Here is a 24,154-nt window from a genome sequence, read left to right as displayed (position 1 = left end):
ACCTTATGATACTGTACTGTACTATTACATTTATTTTTAAGACTGCTATCAATATAATAGCTATAGCTATCTGGCAGAATGCTATAGGGAGAATTAAACGTGAATATTCCCTTACTTAAAAGCTTCTCTTACCTGTTCTATGCCAGCTTGGAACCTTTCTAATCATTCCAAATTGCTTGTATTGTAAAAACCATTCATGCGCCAATCATTGCCATCTCAAAACTTAGCTGTCTTAGAAAATAGTATCTGTTCAGAGAATTTTTCTACTTCTTTCCGTCTTCCTAGGTTTTTTTACAATTTTACAAGCCTTCTAGACCCTGAAAGCAGCAAAATGAAAGCAAGAACCTTACTGCTTTACCTGTCTCTAGTGTGTGCTGAAGTCTCGTTTTCCCAACAGAACAATCCAAATCCACTGGCTTGTGCATAAAAGCAAAACACCAATCTAGAGCTCCACTCTCTGCATTCTGTTTTCAACAGAATAAAGTGTAAAAGATTGGATCCTTTATCATTCTATTCTAGTCTGTTTCAAGAAACAAACTCAGGGAAGATTCAGCAGTCAAGGTATATCAATTAATTATTTTATTAGTGCATCAAACTACAAGGTTGGGTTGACATGATGCAGCTAGTTACATAAACCAAATTCTTAATGTCTTACACATCTTTGAATGTTTAACAATAGGGGTTCAAAACCTCTGTTTCAACTATTCAGTCCAAACTTATTGTGGAACTTATTGTGCTCTTCTAGCTGTTAGCATCTCCCGGATATTATCTTCAGCTTCTTTTACACTCCGTTCCAAATATGATTTCCTTTGCTGAAAGACAAAATCATCATCATCATCATCATCACATCAAGAAATTGTAGCTTCCTGCAATAACTCCAGCAGACCTGCAAAAACTGTGCTACTCAGATCATCATACCTTGTTTCCCCCAAAATAAGGCCATGCCTGATTTTTGGGGTGGGCCTAAATATAAGTCCTCCCCCGAAAATAAGTCCAGTGGACAACCCCTGCTCCGGCCGGCCGACTCACCAAGCGGTATCCTGAAGGTGGCAAGCCACACAAGAATCTGTCCCCTCCCCACTCGTGCACCTCCCAGTCCTCATCACGTCGATGTGGGCCAAGCACCAAGTCCTTGAGGAGCTCACAGCCGATGCCACCAACGCTCAGCATCAGCACCCATGAGGAAGCCCTGGCCAGCTCTCCCTGCAGGGTCAGGGCTGCCGCCACCACTGCCACCATCCCAGCACTGAGGATGGCTTCCTCTGTGGCTTCCAAACCCCAGCTGGAAAAGGAGAAGAGACCAGTTAGGTCAGCCGCCTTCTGCCAAGTCTTCCGGGCGCCAGGGCAGAGGGTTTTCTGGCAATGGTGGCTCTGGGAGTGCACTTCCCACTCTATGGTTCTGCCCCGGCTGTCGGAAGACTCGGCAGTAGGCAGCTGGCCTGACCAAACCTCTTCTCCGCTGCCAGCTGGGGTTTGGAAGCCACAGAGGAAACCATCCTCAGTGCTGGGATGGTGGCGGCAGTGGTGGCAGCCCTGGCCCTGAAAGGAGAGCTGGCCCAGGCTGTGGCTTCCGCATGGATGCTGGTGGTGGGCGCCGGCAGCAATCGGCTGTGAGCTCCTCAATGAGCTGATGCTTTGCCCACATCGATGCGGTGAGAACTGGGAGGTGCGCAAGCGGGGGGGACAGGCGCTCGCACTGCTTGGCACTTTGGGATACCACTTGGTTGGTGAGTGGTGCTCTGCCCGGCTGGAGAGGTGGGCTACAGACAGGCTCCCTAAGAGCCTGGTGCAGGGACAGGAGGATGCGGGCACAGCCTCATGGGCGAACAGCTGACGAGTGGCTGTGTTGCGCTGTTGCAGTAGCGCAACACAGCAGCCATGAGGTGACCATGTTCGCTGCCTCCTACACCCCCAAAATAATAAGCCACCCTCCCCCCAAAATAAGACCAAGTCTTATTTTCAAAGGGATCAAAAGAAAATAAGATCCTGCCTTATTTTTGTGGAAACATGGTATATTTTAAGAAAATGATTGATGGTTGACTGTATCAACCATCAGCACCAGTCAATGGTATTTGTGACACATTTTTAAATGTTCAGTTGACTGAGTTTCATGCTTAATGAATAAAATATATAATAATAATAAGAATAACAATGCAGTAGCGACAATAGTAATAAGAGACTATAAGATAGGGAGAGATGTGCCAACAGGTATTGGAATTAGCAAGAAAACAGACCATCCCATAAAACAGAGAAAACATTTTAAGATCCATTTAGCAAAATCTTTCTAAGCACTGCAAATCAAACTCTGCTCTGACTTTCCACACTAGTAAATGAGAATTGTCAAAATCATATTTAATAAAATGTTGCTCCATGCATTTGAGAAGTCACATTAATGACTAAACTATTCTTCAGACACAGAAGTATCTAAAATATATACATCATCAATCTATAAAGAAAAATGTATACAGTATTTTACAATGACCCAAAATATTCAAGAAATGTTATATTTTATAACTTTATTACATTTATAAAGAAATATAAAAATAGAAATAATTAAAAAACAGAAAAAAATCTCGTACTCTCATCTTAAGAAATGAAAGATATGAAGACTTCAGCATATCCTGAGTAGTAGGTGACTCGTACAAATTGTTTTGGAGCCTAGTTAATTCCTAGTATGAAACATTAACATTCTGCTCCTTTTTCTATAGAAAAAGTTACAACTTTCACTGAAAAATGTGAGTTATGACCATTTTTCATAATTATGACCATTGCAGCATCCCCGTGATCATGTGATCAAAATTCAGATGCTTGACAACTGGTTCATATTTATGGACTTTGTTGTTTCCCAGGATCATGTGGTCACTTCTTGCGACCTTCTGACAAGCAAAGTCAATGGGGAAGCCAGATTCACTTGACAATCAGGTTACTAACTTATCAACTGCAATGATTCATTTAACAGCTGTGGCAAGAAAAGTCATAAAATCAGGCAAAACTCACTTAACAAATATCTCACTTAGCAACAGAAATTTTGGGCTCAATTCTGGTCATAAGTCAAGGACTACCTGTATTAGACTATATTAGACATATCATCATCAGGCAGGTAACATTTTCCAATTTTTGTTTCAATAATTCCATCTATGCACATAACTAAGCATGAAAAGACATTAGAAATCTTCAATGAAAAATAAATTTTATGGTGATTTTGAATTAATTATTCAATATGACTATTATAATTCACAAGAACAAAGACATTCAAATTTGTTATTCAAAGATACTACAAAATATTATGCTGATACTGTATATTATTCTTGTCAGAGGATCACAGATATTCTTGATGAAATAAGCTTATTAGGAGAACATAATCTCAGCTAGAAACTGAATATGGCCACAGTGTATTCAAGAAGTACATGCATTTATTTTTTATCAAGATTGCACTAAATGTTGTTTAGGAAATTAAAAGATTGACGATATAACTTCCGATGGTACCGTCGGCGTTGGAAGACGCTCTCTAGGGAACGCCAGCCCCATATTGAGTAATAAACTGCTAGAACAGCGTAAATCAGCTGTCTAGCGGTTTGAAAACTCCCCCCTCGGGAAAAGAGGGGGGGTGAGCAGACGGGCGAGGGCACAGCTCCCCAGGACCCCCAGGAGTGAACCTGGGGTTCGAAGGGTCAGAGCTCCCCAGAAGCCCGACATAGCTCCTCATCCGGGACGCTTCTGCTTTTGCAGAAACAAAACGTCACAACCATCCTTGCTGTCAATGTTTAGATTTTTTTTTGAAAGATACGCAGGCAGAGCAAAACAGGAGCGAAGATAATTGTAAGTACAAACCTTAATTCCGGAGTAATATACTTCCCTCTGTGAAGACAAAAGGACTTAAAGATGGCGATTGAATAATAAAGGGTATGTCAAAAGTGAAACTTAAAAGGGCATTTGTTAACTGCCTGTTAACGATGTTAAAAGACTCAAGAGTTTAAGATCAAAGAAAACAGTATTGGCTAACAAACGTGGGGGAATAGGTGGACTTTTTGGACTTTAATAAACTGGCCGCTGAAAAGTTTGTTTGAATATTTTGAAATGGCTTCAAAGCAAGCAAATCCAAATGCTTCTAAGAGCGCTGGAAATTCCCCAGCCCAGAAACCTAGATTACAATCTTTATTACCCCCAGTAGAAACAAAAACTCTGACACTTGAAGATCTCCAAAAGGCATTAAAAGATCAAGCCGTTGTCTTGCAGGAAAGGATTTCAAATGCTTTTAGCGACGTCTCTGAAGAAATGTCTGGAATTAAGGATTTAATCCAAACCCGTAATAAACAGATTAGGGAGGACATTGTTGATGCATTTAAGGGTTTACTTGGTTATGTAACATCTCTGGATGAGAAGGTGGAAGAAATTAATCAGTCTAACATCAAGTTGGAGAATAAAGTTGAGGAGGCACAAAGTAAAATGGATAAATCAGAGGAAGAAGTTACAATGATACAATATAGAACAATGGAATTTGCTTTAAGAATAGGGGGTTTGAAAGAACAGAAAGACTGTTGGCTTACCTGAACGGTCATACTCTGGGCGCTGCGGGAGAGTCCAAGCATGGGTTAATACAGTCACTGAGTGAGTTTTTCTTGACCACACACCCCTTTGCCTCGTGCAGTTCAGTTTTAAAAACGAAGAAGTTCATACAGGACGGCTGTAGGTTAGACCTTCCAAGATCATAGTCCTGGTCTAACTTCAGACCCTGGGTGGGGTTGGACTCTCCCACAGTGCCCAAAGAACGACCGTTCAGGTAAGCCAACGGTCTTTCTCCTGTGCGCTGCTTGGAGAGTCCAAGCATGGGACATACCCAAGCTATTGTGTCCCAGGGCGGGCAGAGTCCAGAGAGTCCGTAGCCTCCACAACTTTTGCAATATCCGTCTTCCGAAGGAGGCTTCTGCCGAGGCAAGGGTGCCAATTTTATAGTTCTTGATAAATGCCATGGGCAACGCTCACGAACCGGATTAGGGCAGAAGTTAGGATCACTTCCTGGGATCTGTGGAAGTGAGTGTTTATTTTAGGAATAAATGTGGGATCAAGACTCAATATGACCCTGTCAGTATGTACAATGCATAGGTCATCCCTCACAGACAGCGCAGCCAACTCAGATATCCTGCACGCCGAGGTGATGGCTATGCGGAATGCAGTCTTTATTTTTTTTTATTGTTAAATTTTTTATTGATTTTAAAAGTTTTACAAGGAAAAAGGGGTTAAGAGGTTATGGAACATTTTGACAGCTACATCGTGCGGGGGGGGGGAGAAGCCCCCCCCCGGGTCTCGCAACTTTTACAAAAAAGAAAAATAGAAAGCTATGAACATTTACATAGATATTAGCAGTTTTAGTTTAACACAAAATCGTCAGTATGTTTCAATCATTTTACTTTTTATCACTTCCTTGAAGATACCTTGTAACATTTGCAATAGTGTTTCAATTCACTTTTGTGATCTGAGTCTTCTTGTTGTCGCATCCTCCCCCCCGGCCACTGGCAGAGCCTCAGCCCCTCCCTCCTTTGTTTCTTGTGTAACATCCCCCATGTCAGCTAAGAGAGCACTGTGTTTTTTCGTGAAAGCCTCTGCTTCCACAACTGTGTTAATTCTAATTCTACTGCTCTCCCAAAAAATCAACATACCTTCTGGTAACAACCACCTGAACCAAACCCCGTTATTGTATAATTTTTTTGCTAAGAAGGAATACTTCCTTCTATTATCTCTTACTTTCTTTGGGATCTGCTTAAGAATGGTTATTTCTTTACCCTTATATTTTAATGGTCCTCCCCTTTGAGCCCCTAGAACCTCATCTCTTGTGGTTTTTCTAAGAAATTTAACATGAACTTCCCTTGGAACACTATGTGTTCTTGCATAGGCTGAATTAATCCTATAAATCAGGTCAATATCCCACCAAAGCTGTTGTTTATCTCTGTTAATATATTCTGCTAACATTGTGGTGATAATCTCCTTAAGATCTTCATTTTCAACTTCTGGCAAGTTTTGAAACCTAAGGAAAAAAGACATCCTTTCAAATTCCGTTTTTATCACATGATTCTCAAATTCTGCATTCCCCCTTTGGATTGTCTCCAGGTCGTCTCTCATCCCAACCGCACCCCCCTCCAGTACACCTATCCTCTGCTCATTCTGTGTGGTTTGTTGTTGTGTCTCTCTGAGCTGAACATTTAAGTCCTGCAGTTGTTTTTTCATTTCGTCCTGTTCCTTTAAGAGGGCTCGAAGCATCTGCTGAGTAGGCAAATCCTTTGAACTCTCTTCAGGGGCTTTAGGTTGTAAAAAAGATCCCAGTTGTGACTGGTGAGCAATGGGGCTGGACGTAGAAGATGTCGGGGCCGATGAGGCCTTTCCAGGCGGTAATTTCTTAGGACCCATCATGAGGCTTGGAGATAGTTATTGTTCTATACAGAGAAATGGTGTCCGTGGGAAAGCACAGCTGGTAGAGACCACCCAACAGGCAGATCCAAAGGAGAATAAATCGTTTAATACAAGACCAGAGCAGATAGGTGGATCAAGATATTCCAAATCCAGGGAAAAAACTTATTTGAAGAGGCTCCTGGAGGTCTCTGGGGTGGAAATTAGTTCAAGGCAACAAAGTTTTTCAAGGGAGGAGTTTCATGCACAAAGACAAAGAAGAAAGAGGAAGTGGGCCATATTGGCTCAGCCAGTACCGGTGGTCAGGAAACAACAAAATCAAGATTTCCATGCATAGTTTATAGAAGAATCAGTTCAGCCATCCTTTCTCTTGCAGTTGTAGTCAAAAGAGAAAAAAAGAGATTTTTTTCCCCATTAATTAAGGGAAGTGAAAGTATTTTAAACTTTTTAAAACTTTCTCTCTCTCCCTTGCACTTCAGCTGTTGCATTCAAATTAATCATTTCCTTCCAGGCTGCGCTTGGCGAAGTGCGCGGTGGCATTCCGCGCGCTCCCTACGTTCTCCGGCTTCTGGGGGAAGGCTGGAAACCCCGCCGCCGTTCCAGGGGGTCCCAGCAAGCCGCCCCTATGGCAGGGCGCCCCTCCAAGGCACCCTGTGCTCCCCCTAGGATTCAGGGGAGCCCACCGAACCAGCGAGAAGGCGGACGCATGCGTCTGTCGCCTTCGGCCGCCGGAAGTCGTCTCCAAGGAAGGCAGTCTTAATAGTGAAGTGATGGAGGCTTGCCTTCCATATAAGTTTGAAGGGAGCCCGTTAGAGCCTTCAAAACTAACGGCAAACTCCAGGAGGGGTAACGATGAACCACCTGAGGGCAGATGTTCACCGCGCCCCTCAGGAAGCTCTTGACTTGTGGATGTTGACTTAGGGATCGAGAGGAGTTACAGGTGAGAATGGTGGACAGGGCTGCCACCTGCCTTCGGAGCGTGTTGGGCGCAAGCCCCCTGTCCAAACCCTCCTGGAGAAAATCAAGTAAGTGTGGCACTGAAGCCAAAGTGTCCTGTACACCCTTTATGTGGCACTAGTTCGAAAAGGTGTTCCACGTGGCTTCATATATCCGAGTAGTAGAAGGTCGTCTGGACGCCTGAATAGTTTTGATGACCTTGTCCGAAAGTTTCTGTTTCCTCAGGAGTTCCCCTTCAAGTGCCAGACGGCTAGTTGTAGCCACTGGGGATCCAGATGACTGATGTGCCCTTGGCTGAGAGAGATTTGCTCCTGAGGAATCCTACACGGCTTTCGGATGGAGAGATTGACAAGGTCTGCGTACCAGGACCTCCTGGGCCAGTGAGGTGCTACAAGGATCAGTTTGACCCTTTCTGTTAGTAGCTTGGTCACTACATGTGGAATGAGCGGAAGGGGGGGGGAATGCGTACAGAAGTCCTGAGGGCCAAGGGCTCCTCAGCGCATCCATCCCTTCCGCTAGCAGCGAGTGGTAGCGAGAGAAAAAGCGGGGCAGATGTGTGTTGGAGTGGGTGGCAAAGAGGTCTACTTGCGGTTTGCCGAACTTCTCTACGATCTGACAGATGTCCAGATGCAGCTGCCATTCAGAGTGGTCGATCGTCTGTCGACTCAGCCAATCCGCCTCCTGGTTGCTTGTCCCCGATATGTGGTCCGCTCTTATGGACGCCAGATGCCGCTCCGCCCATCTGCCCAGGGACTCTGCCTCCCGCATGAGGTTCTTGGAGTGCGTGCCCGCCTTGTCTGTTTATGTGGGCCTTTATAGCTACATTGTAAAATAGCTATTTGTAAAATTTATTAAAACTTTTTTTTTAAAAAAAAGGATTGACAATATATTTTGTGTTATCATCACCACTTCGTCTTCCTCCTCCTTTTCCACATATCAATTTCCCCAATTTCCTGTGGGATATTCAACACATTGTATATAGCACATAGCCAAAAATACTGTTTTCCTAATTTTGGTTTACTTATTTGTTAATTTATTTATTTTAAAATCCTCATAATTTAGTGCTAATGCAAAGTCTACAACAAAGCTGGCTAAAAGAAGAGTCCAGGGCAGATATGGCATACATAACTAGTTTTGTGGTCCACAATTTCAACCAGATATCATGCTACTTTCAGTTTCTATAAGACCATCAAATTTCAATAAACAGTAAAATCTATAAATAATTGCATTTAGACAGGAAAGAATTCAGGTAAGTCACTCTGCAGGAATTCCACACACCCAGGAAGCCTTGATGAGTCAGACTTCAGAATGTCAGATTTCTGAAAACTGATTTCTTTTTTAATAAGAGTCTTACACATAGTCCTTGAATTATAATCATTCATTCAGCAACTGTTCAATTATTCATATCACTGAATGAAGGGATGTTACAAGTGTTGCAATCCCTGCAATGTCACATTCAGGTGCTTGGCAACTAGCTTGCACTTACATGCTCTCTTCCCTCAGCTTGCCTGTGATTGCAAAACAATGCACCCCGCATTCTCTTTCCACAGCCTCCCTGTGCTCATACACATACGTACCCCATACCCTCTTTCCATGGTCTCGTGAACACACCCACACCCTGCACTCTTTCCACAGCCTACCTGCACTTGCACACTCACAAGTTCCCCATGCCCTGCCCATGGTCCCTCACTTACAGGGAGACAACCCTCCCTAAACCTCTTGTCCTTGGCCTCCCTGCATTCGCACATCATAGTCCCCCTACAATCACATGCACCCAAATTCCCTAGCCTTTCTAAGCTTGTACCACTGAGGACCTCCTCCCTCTCATACATGGCCTATGTTGGCCCTCCCCAACCCTTTGCATCAATCTTACACTTCTGCCTTGGAGTCCCTCTGCTTCTTTCTTAAAGACCCACACATCTGGGGTTAGACAATCAGGACTGCCTGGATTGCCACTACTACCTGATGTGGTGACATGACATCACATTTTATCACATTGCTTAGCGATAGCAATCCCAGTTGCAGTTTTAATGTAAGGACTACCTATATATGTGTTTTTATGTCAAATATTAAACTAGACTGGTGGACCTTGGATTCCTGTTTAAGTATAAAATAAGCCTTGTCACTGGGAACTTTGCCATTATACAGCCTCTGTATTGATTTACATTATTCAAATTTATATGGCCACCCATCTCACAAAAAGCAACTCTGGGCAGCATACAACAATGGAATAAAACAATATATAAAATCATTATAAACATATTAAAACATTATTAAAACTGCAAATATTAAAAAAAATATCTATACAAATATATCAACTACAGAAGAGTCATCTAAGAATGTCTCTGATTCCTTGGGATCCCCGGGCCATGTGACATAATCAGGTCTTGAGGAACTGCTGGAACATTAACAGATATGGAGCTAACCTGACTTGGTATCTGCAACATGCCTTTTTTGCCAGATCTAATGAGAGGGGCTGATGTAATTGGGGAGATGGAGTCCCTCAGAAGAACCCAGTCCTATGCCACTAAGGGCTTTAAATGTTAAAAACAGCACCTTAAATTGGACCTGGAAGCAGGCTGGCAGCCAATGCAGCTCATACATCAGAAATGTGATACGTGCTCTTCTGGAAATTGCCCATTCTGCAATGTTTAGTACCAATTGAAGATTACGGATACTCTCCAATGGCAACTGCATGTAGAGCTCATTACAGGGAGTCCAATATGCAGATGACTAGGACTTGAGTGGCTGAGCAGAGCCTCCAGATCCAGAAATGGGCACAACTGGAGCACTAGATGAAGCAGTGCAAAGGTTTCCAAGCCACAACTGCCATCTGCTCTTTGAACAAGAATTCTGAATCTAGGAACCCCAGATTGAGCAACAGTTCTGTTTGGTAGGGGAACCTCTAGGAGAGCTGATACAATCTTGTAAGTCTGGAAGTACAAACTTCCCAAGTGTCAGAGCTGTCATGCTTCACTCACACCTTTGTTTCGTTAGATACCACTCTGTCATAAGCCATAGGGGGAATCAGCAGGAGATGACAAGAGAGGATGGGGGAAACTGAAAGCAATCTTCGTGCCATCTGAGACATCCCAAGGCTGCGGAAATGGGAATGGAATGTAACACCTCTGCATCTGGCCAATCTTCACAGGGACAATTACCAAAATATCTTCTTCAAATATGACTGGACAATGCGAGATAACAGGGGAGGTGGACTACAGAAGAGAAAGTTAACTAGGGAATCTTTGGGCGCAAACTGTTAATTCTGGTTTTGCTCACTATAACCACTTGGCTTTTAGTAAAAGCAATCTTTTCGCTGCAAAGAGTCGAAACTTTTTTTCCTAAGGGACCAAGCTGGGCCAGGTCTGACAAGAAGCTTCCTATATAGCTAGATGACAGCATCTCTAAGGATGCTCTTACTGGATTAGCCTGTTACATAATCACAAACAGATTCATTTATACATGAAGTATTGGAACCAGATGCTTGGATATGATGCACTTGCCTTAAATAAAGCCCTCTGATGTAATGTCTTGTGACTTTTACCTCAAAATAAATAAACAAATAAAAAGACCTGGCTTAGAATTTCTAAATTTCTAAAGTTAACATTTCTCATTTTTTACATTCCTCTGACATGCTTCAGGAAAATGATCTTGTGACTTATGACAGCATACTAGTTTATTTGAATTGTCTCTCCTTGGCCTCAAGAAGGAGAAAACGACTTGTATCCAAAATGAGATATCAGACAGGAGCAATGAGGTTACTGTGGCCTCAACTGAGCTGCTATAGTTGATGTAAGCATTATGATATTTTAAATGCCCCATTGGTCCCAGAGTAACTAAGCAATCATTTTTTAGACTTTTTAAAAACAAAGACTGTGAAATTTAATTAACATATTTAGAAAGAATGTTGGTCTTACCTGAATGTGTCTTTTCAGGAGAGTAGAGGGAGGGGTCATGCGAGGGTTTAACACTGCCTGATTGGTCCATTAGACTGAGAGAAAGCTTCTTAACCTTCTGCTTCTCCTATTGGTTCCCGTTTCCTTGAAGCTGAAAGTCTGCACCTGAAATTCACAAACAAAGGACAAGCCCTGGGGCCATCCGGTCCTCCCCCGCCCAGTCCCTGCCTAACTAACTAGGGCGGGATCGTGACCCCTCCCTCTACTCTCCTGAAAAGACACGTTCAGGTAAGACCAATGTTCTTTTTTCAGTAGAGGAAGGGGTCACGCGAGGGACATATCTAAGCTACGTCCCAGGGAGGGAAGACTGGGCCCCAGGGGGAGGATCGCTCGCCACCCGTTGTAGGACCTTCTGGCCAAAGGAGGCATAAGTATCCAGCCTATAATGACGAATGAAAGGGGTCGGCGAGGCCCAAGTGGCTGCCCTACAGATCTCCTCAAATGGAGCACTGGTCACCCAAGCCGCCGTAGCTGCAGCGCTACGAGTGGAGTGAGCAGTAATGCCCGCAGGAGGAACCAGACCCGCGGCATCATAAGCCGCCACTGTCGCCTGTTGTAGCCACCTGCCAATGGTGGCGGAGGAAACCTTGGTCCCCAGGGACCTCGGTTGGAAGGACACAAAGAGTGCCTCCATCTTACACATCCCTTCCGTCCGTTTGAGGTATATACGGAGGGCGCGCCGGACATCCAACCTGTGCCAGAGTCTTTCCCGCTCGTGGGACGGGCTCTGGCAAAATAATCTCTTGGGCTCTGTGGAAAATGGTATTCACCTTTGGTAGAAAGGCGGGGTCGAGACGGAGAATCACCCTATCCTGGCGAATGATACACAAATTGTCCCCGGGAAGAGAGAGCGCCCAACTCCGATATACGTCTGGCTGAAGTGATGGCTATCAAAAAAACTACCTTAAAGGTAAGTAGACGTAGGTGTACCATACGAAGTGGTTCGAATGGAGCCCCCGTGAGAGCCCTGAGAAGGGGAGATCCCAAGTCGGGAATCTATGTACAGGAGGGGGCCTGAGATTCACTGCCCCTTTAAGGAAGCGCTTTATAAGTGGTGAATGGGATAAGGTGTGGGATCCCTCCCCTCCTAACACGTGGCCAGAGCCGCCACCTGTCGTCGAAGTATATTATGAGACAGGCCATCCTCCAACCCCTTCTGAAGGAACTCTAACACATTAGGGACAGTGGCCCTAGAGGGATTCAGACCTAGCGAAGAGCTCCACTTGGCAAAAACCATCCAGGTAGCATTGTAGATCCTGGTGGTTGAGGGCCTCAATGGTCGCAATTACCCCTGAGGATAGCCTAGCCTTTCTCAGAAGCTTCCTTTCAATAGCCAGGCGGTCAAGTGGAGCCACTGTGGCTCCGGATGCATTAGAACCCCCTGGCGCAAGGAAACCTCCCCCTGGGGAATCCACCATAGTTCTGCCACTGATAGTTGTACTGGGTCCGCGAACCAAGGTCTCCTGGGCGAATGCGGGGCGATCATGATGACGAGGGCCCCTTCTGCCACTACCTTTCTGATGGTCCCTGGGATGAGGGGGAGGGGAGGAAAGGCATAAAGCAGGCCCGGAGGCCATCTGCTCCTGAGGGCATCCGTGCCCTCCGCTGCGGTTGTCTGGAATCGGGAGAAGAAGCGAGGTAGATGCGAATTGCTGGGTGTGGCAAACAAGTCCACCAGTGGGGTGCCGAATTTCCGACAGATCTTCTGGAACAGTTTGGGCGCCAGTTGCCAGTCGCCATTGTCCAGAGTCGCCCGGCTCAGCCAGTCTGCCTGGTGGTTGAACACCCCCGATATGTGATCCGCTACCAAGGAAGCCAAGTGTTTCTCCGCCCACAAGCGGAGAGTCTGTGCTTCCCGCCAGAGGGCCCGGGAATGAGTTCCCCCCCTGACGATTCACATGTGCTTTTGTGGCCACATTGTCCATCAGGAGGAGGATGTGCTGGCCCCGTAAGAATTGCATGAAGTGACGTAAAGCCAGCCTCGCCACCTTGAGTTCCAGCCAATTTATATTGTGGCTGAGGTCCGAGATCGACCACCGTCCCTGCGCCATGTTGGAGGTCATTACAGCCCCCCAGCCGAAGAGGCTCGCATCCGTTGTCACCGTCACTCTGTCCGGTTCCCAAAAGGAGCCTCCCTGTTGTACCGCCGGGGACAGCCAACACCCGAAGGACACTTGAACATCCGCTGGAAGGCGTATGGGCCGCAAGGAGTTGCTCATTCTCTTCTTCTGGTACGGTATCAGCGCCCACTGGAGCGGCCGCAGATGGAGGCGGGCCCAGGGAACTATTCCTATACAAGACACCATCTTGCCCAGGAGCTGTGATAAGGTCAGGATGGAAACTGACCACCTTGCCCTGACCTTGGTGACAAGTTGACGAAGACTGGTCAGACGGTCTGGGGAAAGTTTCACTATCCCTGTCTCTGAGTTTATGACTATCCCTAGGTGAAGGATCTGCGTGGAAGGGGACAGGTGACTCTTGGGAAAGTTGACTGAGAACCCCAGGGACTGGAGACAACAGATGGTGAGGCGCAGGTCCGAGACTGCCTTGGCCCGGGAGCCTGCCTGAACTAGGACGTCATCCAGGTAGCATTGGAGTCTCACCGGCACCGAGCGCAGGTGAGCCCCAATGCCGCCAGGACCTTGGTAAAGGTGCGAGGAGCCGAGGCCAGACCAAAGGGAAGGGCCCGGTACTGGCAATGATCCTCCCCGTGAGAGAACCGAAGGAACTTGCGGTGGGATTGGAGAATAGGGATGTGAAAGTACGCTTCCGTAAGGTCCACTGAGGCCAGGAAATCCCCCCGCCGAATGCTCTGAAGGATGGACTTCAGGGAGGACATTTTGAAGCGCCAGTAAACGAGGAACCGGTTTAGGCGCTTGAGGTCCAGGATTGCCCTCCAGCCCCCTGAGCTTTTTGGCACTACGAACAGGTTCGAGTAATGACCACCCCCCGCGCTCCGCGGCCGGAACCTCCTCCACCGCCTGGATCTCGAGAAGGTGTTTTACGGCGAGATACATGAGGCGGCGGCACACCGGGTTTTTGGATGGGGGAAAAGTTCTGAAGAACCTCGGGGGAGTGGAGAGGAATTCTAGTCTCAGGACGAACCTGACAGTGGCCCTGACCCAGGCGTCCATGATTATCCCGTCCCACTGATCCACAAATAGTGTGAGACGGCTGCCGATGGGAGGGCTCGGATTCGAGTCACTTTCCCCTGCGGAAGTGGCGTCCTCCCCCCCCGAAAGGGCCGTTTGGACTGGGACTGGAACCTATTACGGTCCTGATAAGGAGGTTGTGAGTAGTGTCTGTCCTGCTTATACGGTTCAATACGTTGCTGTTGTTGATCGCAATCAGGGGCCCTATAAGAGGACCTACGGTACGGATGGGGACGGGATTCCTGCTTCTTCATGGTGGAAGGCATAACTTACTTTTTATCTTTGTTTTCCACCAAGATGCTGTCTGAGGCCACGTGTGATGGCCTAGCCGTCTCCGAGTCGTCTCCACGTGGCGGCTCCCAAAATGGCCGCCGGAGCCGCTCGCCCGATCTTTAATCTTCGGGCGGCCGCATTTTGCAAGTTCAGGTCTCCGCGGTCCGCCCCCGCCTTGGCTCCGAAATTGCAGCCATTTGCAGAGCGCATGCGGCTCCAGAATGGAGGCTGGTGCGAGGAGCACGCATTCGGGGTGAGCGTGCGAAACTGCGCGGTTCTGGCGCTTCCCAACGGCGCTGCGGTTTGTAATCGGCTCGATTTAAAGGAGACGTTGCGGGCAGCAATTATGGGCTCCTGTGGCTGCAGGGGTCGTCCCGGCACACCCGCAGACTCGGGAATATGTCCGGAACACCAGGCCCGCGGAGAGGGAGAGGAATTGCCCCACAGGGCTCTCCCAGTCCGCAAAGGACAGGCACAAAGCCTCCCTTTTGGGCGCAGCCTACAATTTGCAATTTAAAATAGCCAATTTAATGAATTAAGTTCAAATTTTACCTTGTCTAGAAGAATTTGTTGAAAAAAGCCAAATTTTCCTGTCTAGAGAACCAAAAACACAGTGCTTGGACCAAAAGACTGAGAGGAAACTGAGAACCAATAGGAGAAGCAGAAGGTTAAGAAGCTTTCTCTCAGTCTAATAGATCAATCAGGCAGTGTTAAACCCTCGCGTGACCCCTCCCTCTACTCTACTGGAAAAAATGCATAATCTATTTTCAAATCAAAACTTAATAAAAAGATTTATAACAATAAATCCAATATCTACACTTTGAAAATTAAAACTATAAATACCTGTTACATAAGTTGTTTCAATTGAATTCAAATGGCACTATCTTAAAAGGTTAATAGTGAGCACACAAAGTATGCTATTGCAAACTCAAATTTATACATGTTAATAAATAAGAAATAAAAAAGCAAATATGCTCAGTAATATTAAGTTTTCTTTATTATGTATTTCTCTCCCTTTAAAGCTACTGATACATATGCTCCAACTGCTTCATGTTCTTCTTCAGAGAAAGACCGGCTATATGACAGGCCAAGATCTGAACATTTAACAAACATCAGATGAAAATAAACCAGGGAAGAATCCAATCACATTTTCTCATACTCCAAACTCTGTCCAAGTTGTCTGTGTTACAAGGCATATAAATAAGCAATATAGATAGGCTGTATATGACCAAATTATTTATTTATCCAGTGGCTTCACTAATGTATCTCAGTCAAGGCAGTTAAATCCAGGGATGGATCTTAAGTGGATTTTCTGTCTTCCAGGAAAATTTAAAGACAAGGCAGTTGGAATCAAAGTTTTTACTAAAAACACTGTAAATCTGCCAACTGAATGGCAATTAGCCTAGGTCCCCATTTTACTGAACTGTGCAGACTTGTCCTGAGATAATTTGTACACCAGGTCTACTATTCAGTTGTTTCTAAAAGAGTAACACTAATATTCAGATGTGTTTTTTGCCACTGGTTTCCTTTATTTAACTACATTATTATTTCAATCAATTTAACATTATTACATTATCATACTCCTAATTTAGATTAGAGTTGGAAGGGACCTTGTAGATCATCTAGTCCAAACCCCCATCCAAGCAGGAGACCCTACACCATTTCTGACAAATGGCAGTCCAGTCTCTTCTTGAAAGCTTCCAGTGATGTAGCTCCCACAACTTAGGAAGGCAAGCTGTTCCATTGGTTGATTGCTCTCACTGTCAAAAAAATTCTCCTTATTTCTAGGTTGAATCTCTCCTTGATCAGTTTCCATCTATTATTCTGGGTCTGGCCTTCAGGTTCCTTGGAAATAGCTCGACCCCTTCCTCTCTGTGGCAGCCCCTCAAATTTTGCTATCATGTCTCCCCTGGTCCTTCTCTTCACTAGACTAGCCATGTTCGGTTCCTGTAACCATTCTTCATACGTTTTAGTCTCCAGTCCCCTAATCATCCTGATTGCTCTTCTGTACATTTTTTCTAGTCTCAACAATTTTTTTATAATGTGGTAACCAAAACTGGATGCATTATTCTAGGTGTGGTCTTACTAAGGCTTTATAGTGGTATTAGTACTTCACTTGATCTTGATTGTATCCCTCTATTAATGCAACTTAAATTGCGTTGGCTTTTTTGGCTTCTGCCGCACACTGGTTTTCCATTGTAGCTTGCTGAAGCCTGTGCTTGGGTCTAGGCTGAGACTTAGACTCAATCACCCCTCCTCCTATAGTATTACAGGGAGACACACATAATGAAGTGAAAAAGATATTAGACTCTAGATTATATAGAGGTCGATTGCAATATTTAGTACATTGGAAGGGATACCCATTGTCTGAGGCTACGTGGGTAAAAAGCTGGAATGTAAAAGCTGATATGTTGGTTAAGCAATTTCATGATAAGGATCCAGACAAGCCAAAGAGTCCCCTGGGGGTGGGGGAGAGGTGGTTAGTTCTACACTGTTAACCCCCTACATTACTCTTGTTATAGGACACACTTCTCTTCTGAGGGGAGGCCGCCCGTCAGGCCTGGAAGCCATCTTTTACCTTTTGGATTTCAGGCCTGCCACATTTTCTACTGTGGAAAAATGGGAGGGGGGATTCCACAAAGTGTGGGTGATATGTAGCCATAACATTCCTTCTCAGAAAGTCAAGGTCGCCTTGTGGATGAGAGGAATCTTCCTTCGTGGCAATGATGGATTGGGTCATGTGACAGACTTGTGGGTGTTGGGGCAGGGTTTTGAACTTTCAACTGGGTGGGAAAACCTGGAAGCATTCAGATTCGGGTTTTCCCAGATGTGCCAATATCTCTAATAAAATGGAACTTTGAGGAAACTCAAGCCTCGGAGTCTTCTTTCATTGGGTGTTACTTGGAACCCTGACAGTTAGCTATTCCTGCCAGTTTAGTATCATCTGCAAATTTTGTAAGTTCTCCTTCTATTCCCTCATCTAAGTCATTTATGAAGATATTGAAGAGTACTGGCCCTAAGACAGAACCTTGTGGTACCCCACTACTTACTTTCCTCCATGTAGACGTAGACCTGTTAAGGACTACTCGTTGAGTATGGTTTGTCAGCCAGTTACGAATCCATCTGGTGGTGATGCTATCTATCCCACTTTTTCTAGTTTACCAAGAAGTAAGTTGTGGTCTACTTTGTCGAATGCTTGCTGAAGTCTAAATATTTTATGTCCACAGTATTTCACTGGTCTACGAATTTAGTCACTATGTTGAAGAATGATATAAGATTGGTTTGGCATGATCCTTCCCCCATTTTCTCCCAATCTTTAAAAAATAGATGTGATAGTAGTAGTGGTGGTGGTGGTAGTATGTATGGCTAGATAGGTGTAATATATATTTCCTGAGTGAAATCTTTTCTTCTATAAGATTGTTAAAATAATGATAGACTTGAATTGCCTCAACAAATCACACTGAAGACAGGTTACTTCATGTATCCACACTAATCATGCCGTCATCTACCTGCTCTGGCCCCATTAAGCAGACTCACTGAAGAAGCAATTTATACAATTTCTTGTTATTTTATTGTCACTATCAAGGTTTTATTTTAAGTATTTTAAACGGAAGTAAACAAAAATCTCTCAATGTCAGATGATCAACAGATGTGTCCAGTCTATTAATGAAACCATAGTTACTGTGACCTCAAAATGGAGTTTCTTCTCCAAATAATGGCTACATGATTTGACCTCAAATTCATGTATGACAATGCAGTTTTGCCTTATATCATAGTTTCTGCAAGAGTAAATATTTTTTCTATTTTTAAATCAAAGCTTCAGAACTGAAATTAAGCTCATACAAACAGAGTAGCTGGGCTTTACCTTCTTAATGTTTGAACCAATTGTCTTTTTTTTTAATCCAGACATAAATTAGCTCTCAGAGCCACATTATGCGGACTATAAAACATAAAATGTTGTCAACATGAGACATAAAAACAACAACGGTATACGCTAAATAAAACTAGAACATCTGTTTGGAATGCAGATGTTAATTCATAAAGTGTTCCAACAGAGGATCTTCTGCTCAATATATTGAATATGCAATAAGTAAAACAGCTAAAAGTTTTCAGGCACAACATACAATATTTTTCCATTAGTATGGAAACCTTATTTTAAGAGCCAAGGCAAATGGAATAACCTCTATAATAAATGGTAATTTACTTCACATGCCCCAATGATCCAATCTATTTTGAATGGCACACTGACTTGCTTAGCTATTCTTTTTTGAGAATTTTTACTTTAAAAAAAACGTATATAAAAGAAGACAAAAATAAAATGTGCAAAGAACAATAGTTAAAGAAAACAATTGACCTCTGAACTTCATTACAGCTGTTAACAGTTATCTTTCTTCATAATTGCTTTATTTTTCTTAATCAACACTTTTTCAAGTGTTTAGACTAAAAAAATTGTCATTTTAGCTCTTTCCGTTTTTAGTTTAAAGCCCAACAAAAGGCTCGGTATTATGCAAAAGTACATGTTATTTTACCTTCTGCTATGGGTACTTCAATATATGTAAATTTTATACACGTATAATAATCTTGCTAGCCAATTGAATATATGCTCTTCTATGAATTTGTTTGTAGTAGAATATGAATATATAGAATAGAATTCAAATATGTTCTTCTGGGGTGGTCCAACAAGCCTATTTTCTCCTTCCAATAGCTTTCATTTCCTTTATGTCTTTATTTCAAACTTGTAATCCATTTTATTTATTTATTAAATTTGTTAGCCACAAATGGGACTCGGGGCGGCGTACAATAAATAAAAACACATATTATAAAAATTACACATTGTACGGAGGAGGTATAAAAACACAATACAATCATTATAATAACATAGAAATATTAAAATAAGTTAAAATTAAATACTCCAATGGAGATTACAAGTTTAAAAATTGCCAGGAGGAGTAAAATGGAACTATGGTTGAGCCAGGCCTGCTAGTTGAAAAAGGTGGGTCTTGAGGGGAGACAGGGGAGTAAAAAAAGAGATGCTTCCCCCCCTCCCTCCAATGTCCATAACACTGTCAACTTGTAAAACGTTTCCATGCCTATTATCAAGTTGACACTGAGGGGAGTGAGAATTCCATGCATACCTTCGACCAGGGTCGGATCTCAGATTTCTACAGCAGGCATGTGAGGCGCGAAAGTTGCAGTCTCCTGCAGCACTTCATTGCTGGATGTGATTTATGATACAGACTGAGGGGAGGGGAGATACAGGGGTAAAGCACCATTAACCGGAAATCAGATTTGGCTCTGCAGCAGAAAATGCCAAAATGTTGCTCCTAATAAATGACAGGATTTCTTTTGAACTTTGTCTGGAGGTTCAGAAATTAATTAGGGCATCTTTTGGAATCTTCACAGAGAGCCAAATCTGACTTTTAAAATCTATCAAGATTACTGGGTTTCCTGAATCCCGGGCTCTCCAAGCACTCCCCCAATATTTGGGGTGCTTGGAGGGAAAATCAGGCAACCATGGCAGAGGACGGACTATCCAAAGAGAGCCCAATTGCAGCTGGAGGAGTGTAGCCAGCTCCAGACATCAAAGCCCCAGACATCAAAACTTAGATGCCTTTCCAAGTGGCAGAAGCAAGAAGGGATGAGTACTGGTGGAAATTAGCCCCCAAAGCAACTGAAGTTGAGTTCCCTTACCCCAATGCCCAGGAAAAGGGAAGGGTCCTGAGCGAGCTGGCAAGGGTGGACTGGATGTGGTACTGGGAACAAGCTGGCTCCCAAAGCCCCAGATGGAATCCTGGGGAAGTGCAAAAGAGCAACTGAGGGAGGATTTTGACCAGACCACCCTTCGTGATGAGAGGCCATCAAGCCACCCAAAAGAGAGGAGAGGGGAATCCAATCCTGTTGAAAGGAGGAGATGCAGACTGGAACGCCACCCACCTCCTCCACCCAATAGAAGGAGGAACCTGAAACCGCAGCCAATGCCTCTCCCACGCAGCAGGCAGGCTGCCCAGGGCAGACAACAGCTGATATCCAGCTAGAATGCTATGGGCAGCTCTACCCAGCCCCCAGAGCCATGGCAGAAGGACTAGAGGGAGAACCAAGGGAATGGCTAGCAGCCCTCCACAAGAGGAGAGCCCCCTCAACTGAAAGGCGTAGATGACTTCCTACAACTGCTAGAGGCCAGATTTGAGGAGGTGAAGGAGGACCTGTATGCGGAAGATGAGCTCAGCAACATAAAGCAGAGGGGCTGCCTCATCAAATAGCACATCCGCAAATTTAGGAGAGTCATTGGAAGGCTACCCCCTTTACCAGAGCATCTATTAGTGTATTTTTTCAGAACAAGTCTGGACCAGCGGATTGCCCAAGTAACTGCCTACCGCAACATCCCAAACCAACTCTCTGAGTGGTTCTGAGTAGAAATAAAATTTGATGGCGGATTGCGTGCTAAGGACATGAGAAAGCCACCCGACACGAAAGAGAGAGATCAACTCGACCTGAAATCACCCGACCGATGGCGACCTACAGTAACACAGTGGGCCCCGAAACCAGCCCCCCTCGAAATCGACTGAAATGCTACAGATGTAGGGGGTGGGCCACATGGCATCCATGTGCATGACCCCAACCCCATTGTCAGGGCCAGAGCCACCACCCAAGGCACAACTGGAATGGAGCCACAAATGGGCCACCCATGCATCCCGGAAGGTCCTCCGGGCTGCAGAGGTCCCTCCCCACTCAAGACGAAGGGGGGGGGGAACCCCAAGCAACATCGACCAGTGACCAGAAACTTATGACAGTGACGATGAGGGAGAAAATGACCCAATGGTGAGACCAATTCGCCCTTTCCTTTTTCCAATACGCCTCACAGCCCTAAAAACAGGAAGCCAGGGGAATTTTCAAGCCCTAATAGACTCAGGCTGCACTAGATGCTTGGTCAACCTGATCACAGTCCTGAAACTGGAGATCAGAGCAAAAAGACTGGGCCACCAAATCCAGTTTGAACAGATCAATGGGTCCCTAATAGGGGGAGCCAATGGCATCCACCTGACTGAACCAGTGAGACTAGAGCTAGTGGATCACTGGGAAGTAATTTGATTCATAATTGCCTCCAAAATGACAGACATATTGGGACTCTCCTAGCTAGATAAGTGGGGACCGACCATCTGGTGGCAAGGGGGTACCCGCAGACTTAGTATAGGAAAGGGGCCCTAACCCCTTCCACACCAGCAAGCAGAAACACCACCCAAGCAGGGAATCCCCCAAAAGAGCCCACCAGAACATCTCGCAGCAATATCCAATGAAACCCCAGAGACTGAACAGATCCCAGGGGAATATCAGGACCCCGCAGAAGTATTCAGTGAGACCGAGTGCAACATTCTGTCCCCACCCACCCACGGTGAGGCAGATTGCACCACCAAAATCATTCCCGGGGCAAAACTACCCAAACCCAATCTGTACACCATGATGCCCCAGGAAATGCAAGAAATGCGCAAATACATAGGCAAAAACCTAGCACGAGGATTCATCGAGCCAGCCAAGCCACGGGTTGCGGCACCAGTTCTCTTCAAAGAAAAAAAAAGACGGAACTATGAGACTGTGTGTAGACTTTAGAGGGATCAATGCAGTGTACGTACACAACCTATAGTATATAGGTTGTGTACGTCATGAAGGAAGTGCTATCTCACCTGGCCAAGGGGAGAGTCTTCACCAAACTAGACCTCAGAGAAGCATATTACTGAGTATGGATCAGGGAAGGAGATGAGTGGAAAGCAGCATTCAACTGCCCCCTAGGGAGCTTTCAATTCAAAGTGATGCCTTTCGGACTGCAGGGAGCCCCAGCAGTGTTCATGCAGTTAATAAACAAGGTGCTGCATGAGCACCTCTACAAGGGGGTTCTCGTCTATCTGGTGACATCCTCATCTACACAGAGACCATGGACGACCACATACCCCTGGTCCGACAGATACTAGAAAAACTTCTGGCAGCAAACCTGTACGTCAGGCTATCAAAATGTGACTTCCACCATGCATGGCAAGACTACCTGGGCTACCGAGTGGCAAATGAGGGAATATAGATGGACCCAGCCAAAGTACAAGCCGTCCTAGGCTGACAACCCCCTTGCACCAGGAAGTTACAAAGCTTCCTAGGGTTCGCAAACTTCTATAGGCAATTCATCCCCTCCTTTGTGAAGATTGCCAAACCCATGACAGACCTCTTGAAGACAGGGAGCCCAGGAACAAAACCTCACCCAGGATAACCTCTACAGTTGGACCTAACCTGCCAAGAGGTGTGTTAGAAACACTAAAAGCCTGGGAGAGGAATGCATCCCTAAGTTGTACATCTGTACTCAAATTGCTTTGTTTTACACAGATCACTTTTGGGAAGTGAGGGGAGCCGGATGTCAACTTGTAAAGCGTTGCCATGACTATTATCAGGTTAGTATTCGAGGGAGTATTCCATGCATACCTTCGGCCAGAGTTGGATCTCAGATTTCTACAGCAGGTGTGTGAGGCATGAAAGTTACAGCCTGCTGCAGCACCTCATTGGTAGATATGATTTATGACACAGACTGAGGGGAGAGGAGATACAGCAGTAAAGTTCAGACATCATTAACCGGAAATCTGATTTGGCTCCGCAGCAGAAAATGCCAAAATGTTGCTCCTAATAAATGACTGGATTTCTTTTGAATTTTGTCTCGAGGCTTGTAAATAATTAGGGCATATTTTGGAATCTTCACAAACAGCTTAATGCAGTGATGGCAAACCTTTTAGACACCGAGTGTCCAAACTCGTGCAGGGGCATGTGTGAGCATGCATGAATGCGTAGCAGAGAACCGAAGACCAGCTGGCTGGCAGGAGGTGGGGCATCCCAACGCTGGCAGTGCTGCAAGAAATAAGATCTTTTTTTTTCGTGAGCTTGTTTCGTCGTTTCCAAGGAAACAGAAGCTCATGAAAGAAACGCCATGGAGATCTGACCTCGGGTGACTGTGTGCATGCTAGCAGAGTGTGCTCTGTGTGCCACCTCTGGCACGCATGTCATAGGTTCGCCATCATGGCCTTAGTGGCTTAGTCCTTCCAGAGTTCTGCTATCACCTGGTCTTCTCAGAACTTCATGTTTCCCTTCTTTTCCACTTATCTCATTTTTATGTAATCAGCCAATCATTTTTAACAAATTTAAACATTCTTATTTCCCACAGAGATATGTATTTTTTAGTGTATGTGTTGCCAAAGCAAGCACAGAGATATGTGTTATCTGTTTATTTAATTCAAAAAATACTTGGTGAAGCAATATTCCAAATTTAGCTATCCCTTTAATACTTTTTCAGCTATCTTATTTCAAAATCCCAGGAAACATTTTGCATTTATTTTTAAATCTTTATAACTGGTTCCTTCCTCTTACTTTACACATTTAAATATTCTT

At 44.8% G+C, this 24,154-nt stretch overlaps 1 protein-coding gene across 1 annotated transcript in view; it reads right to left on the bottom strand.

The window, feature by feature from the left end:
* Positions 1-564: 564 nt before the first annotated feature.
* Positions 565-24,154, bottom strand: part of PFDN1 (prefoldin subunit 1) — a 78,185-nt gene continuing 54,595 nt past the window's right edge. The window contains exon 4 of the mRNA XM_081951373.1: positions 565-812. Within this exon, the coding sequence (XP_081807499.1) occupies positions 729-812 (84 nt within the window). The 3' untranslated portion in view covers positions 565-728. The remainder of the gene's footprint in view (positions 813-24,154) is intronic.

The sequence above is a fragment of the Natrix helvetica genome (genome assembly GCF_964273705.1).
Source record: "Natrix helvetica genome assembly, chromosome: 4".
Taxonomy (NCBI): domain Eukaryota; kingdom Metazoa; phylum Chordata; class Lepidosauria; order Squamata; family Natricidae; genus Natrix; species Natrix helvetica.
Note: the sequence above shows the minus strand (reverse complement) of the source record. Positions and strands in the feature narration are given on the sequence as shown.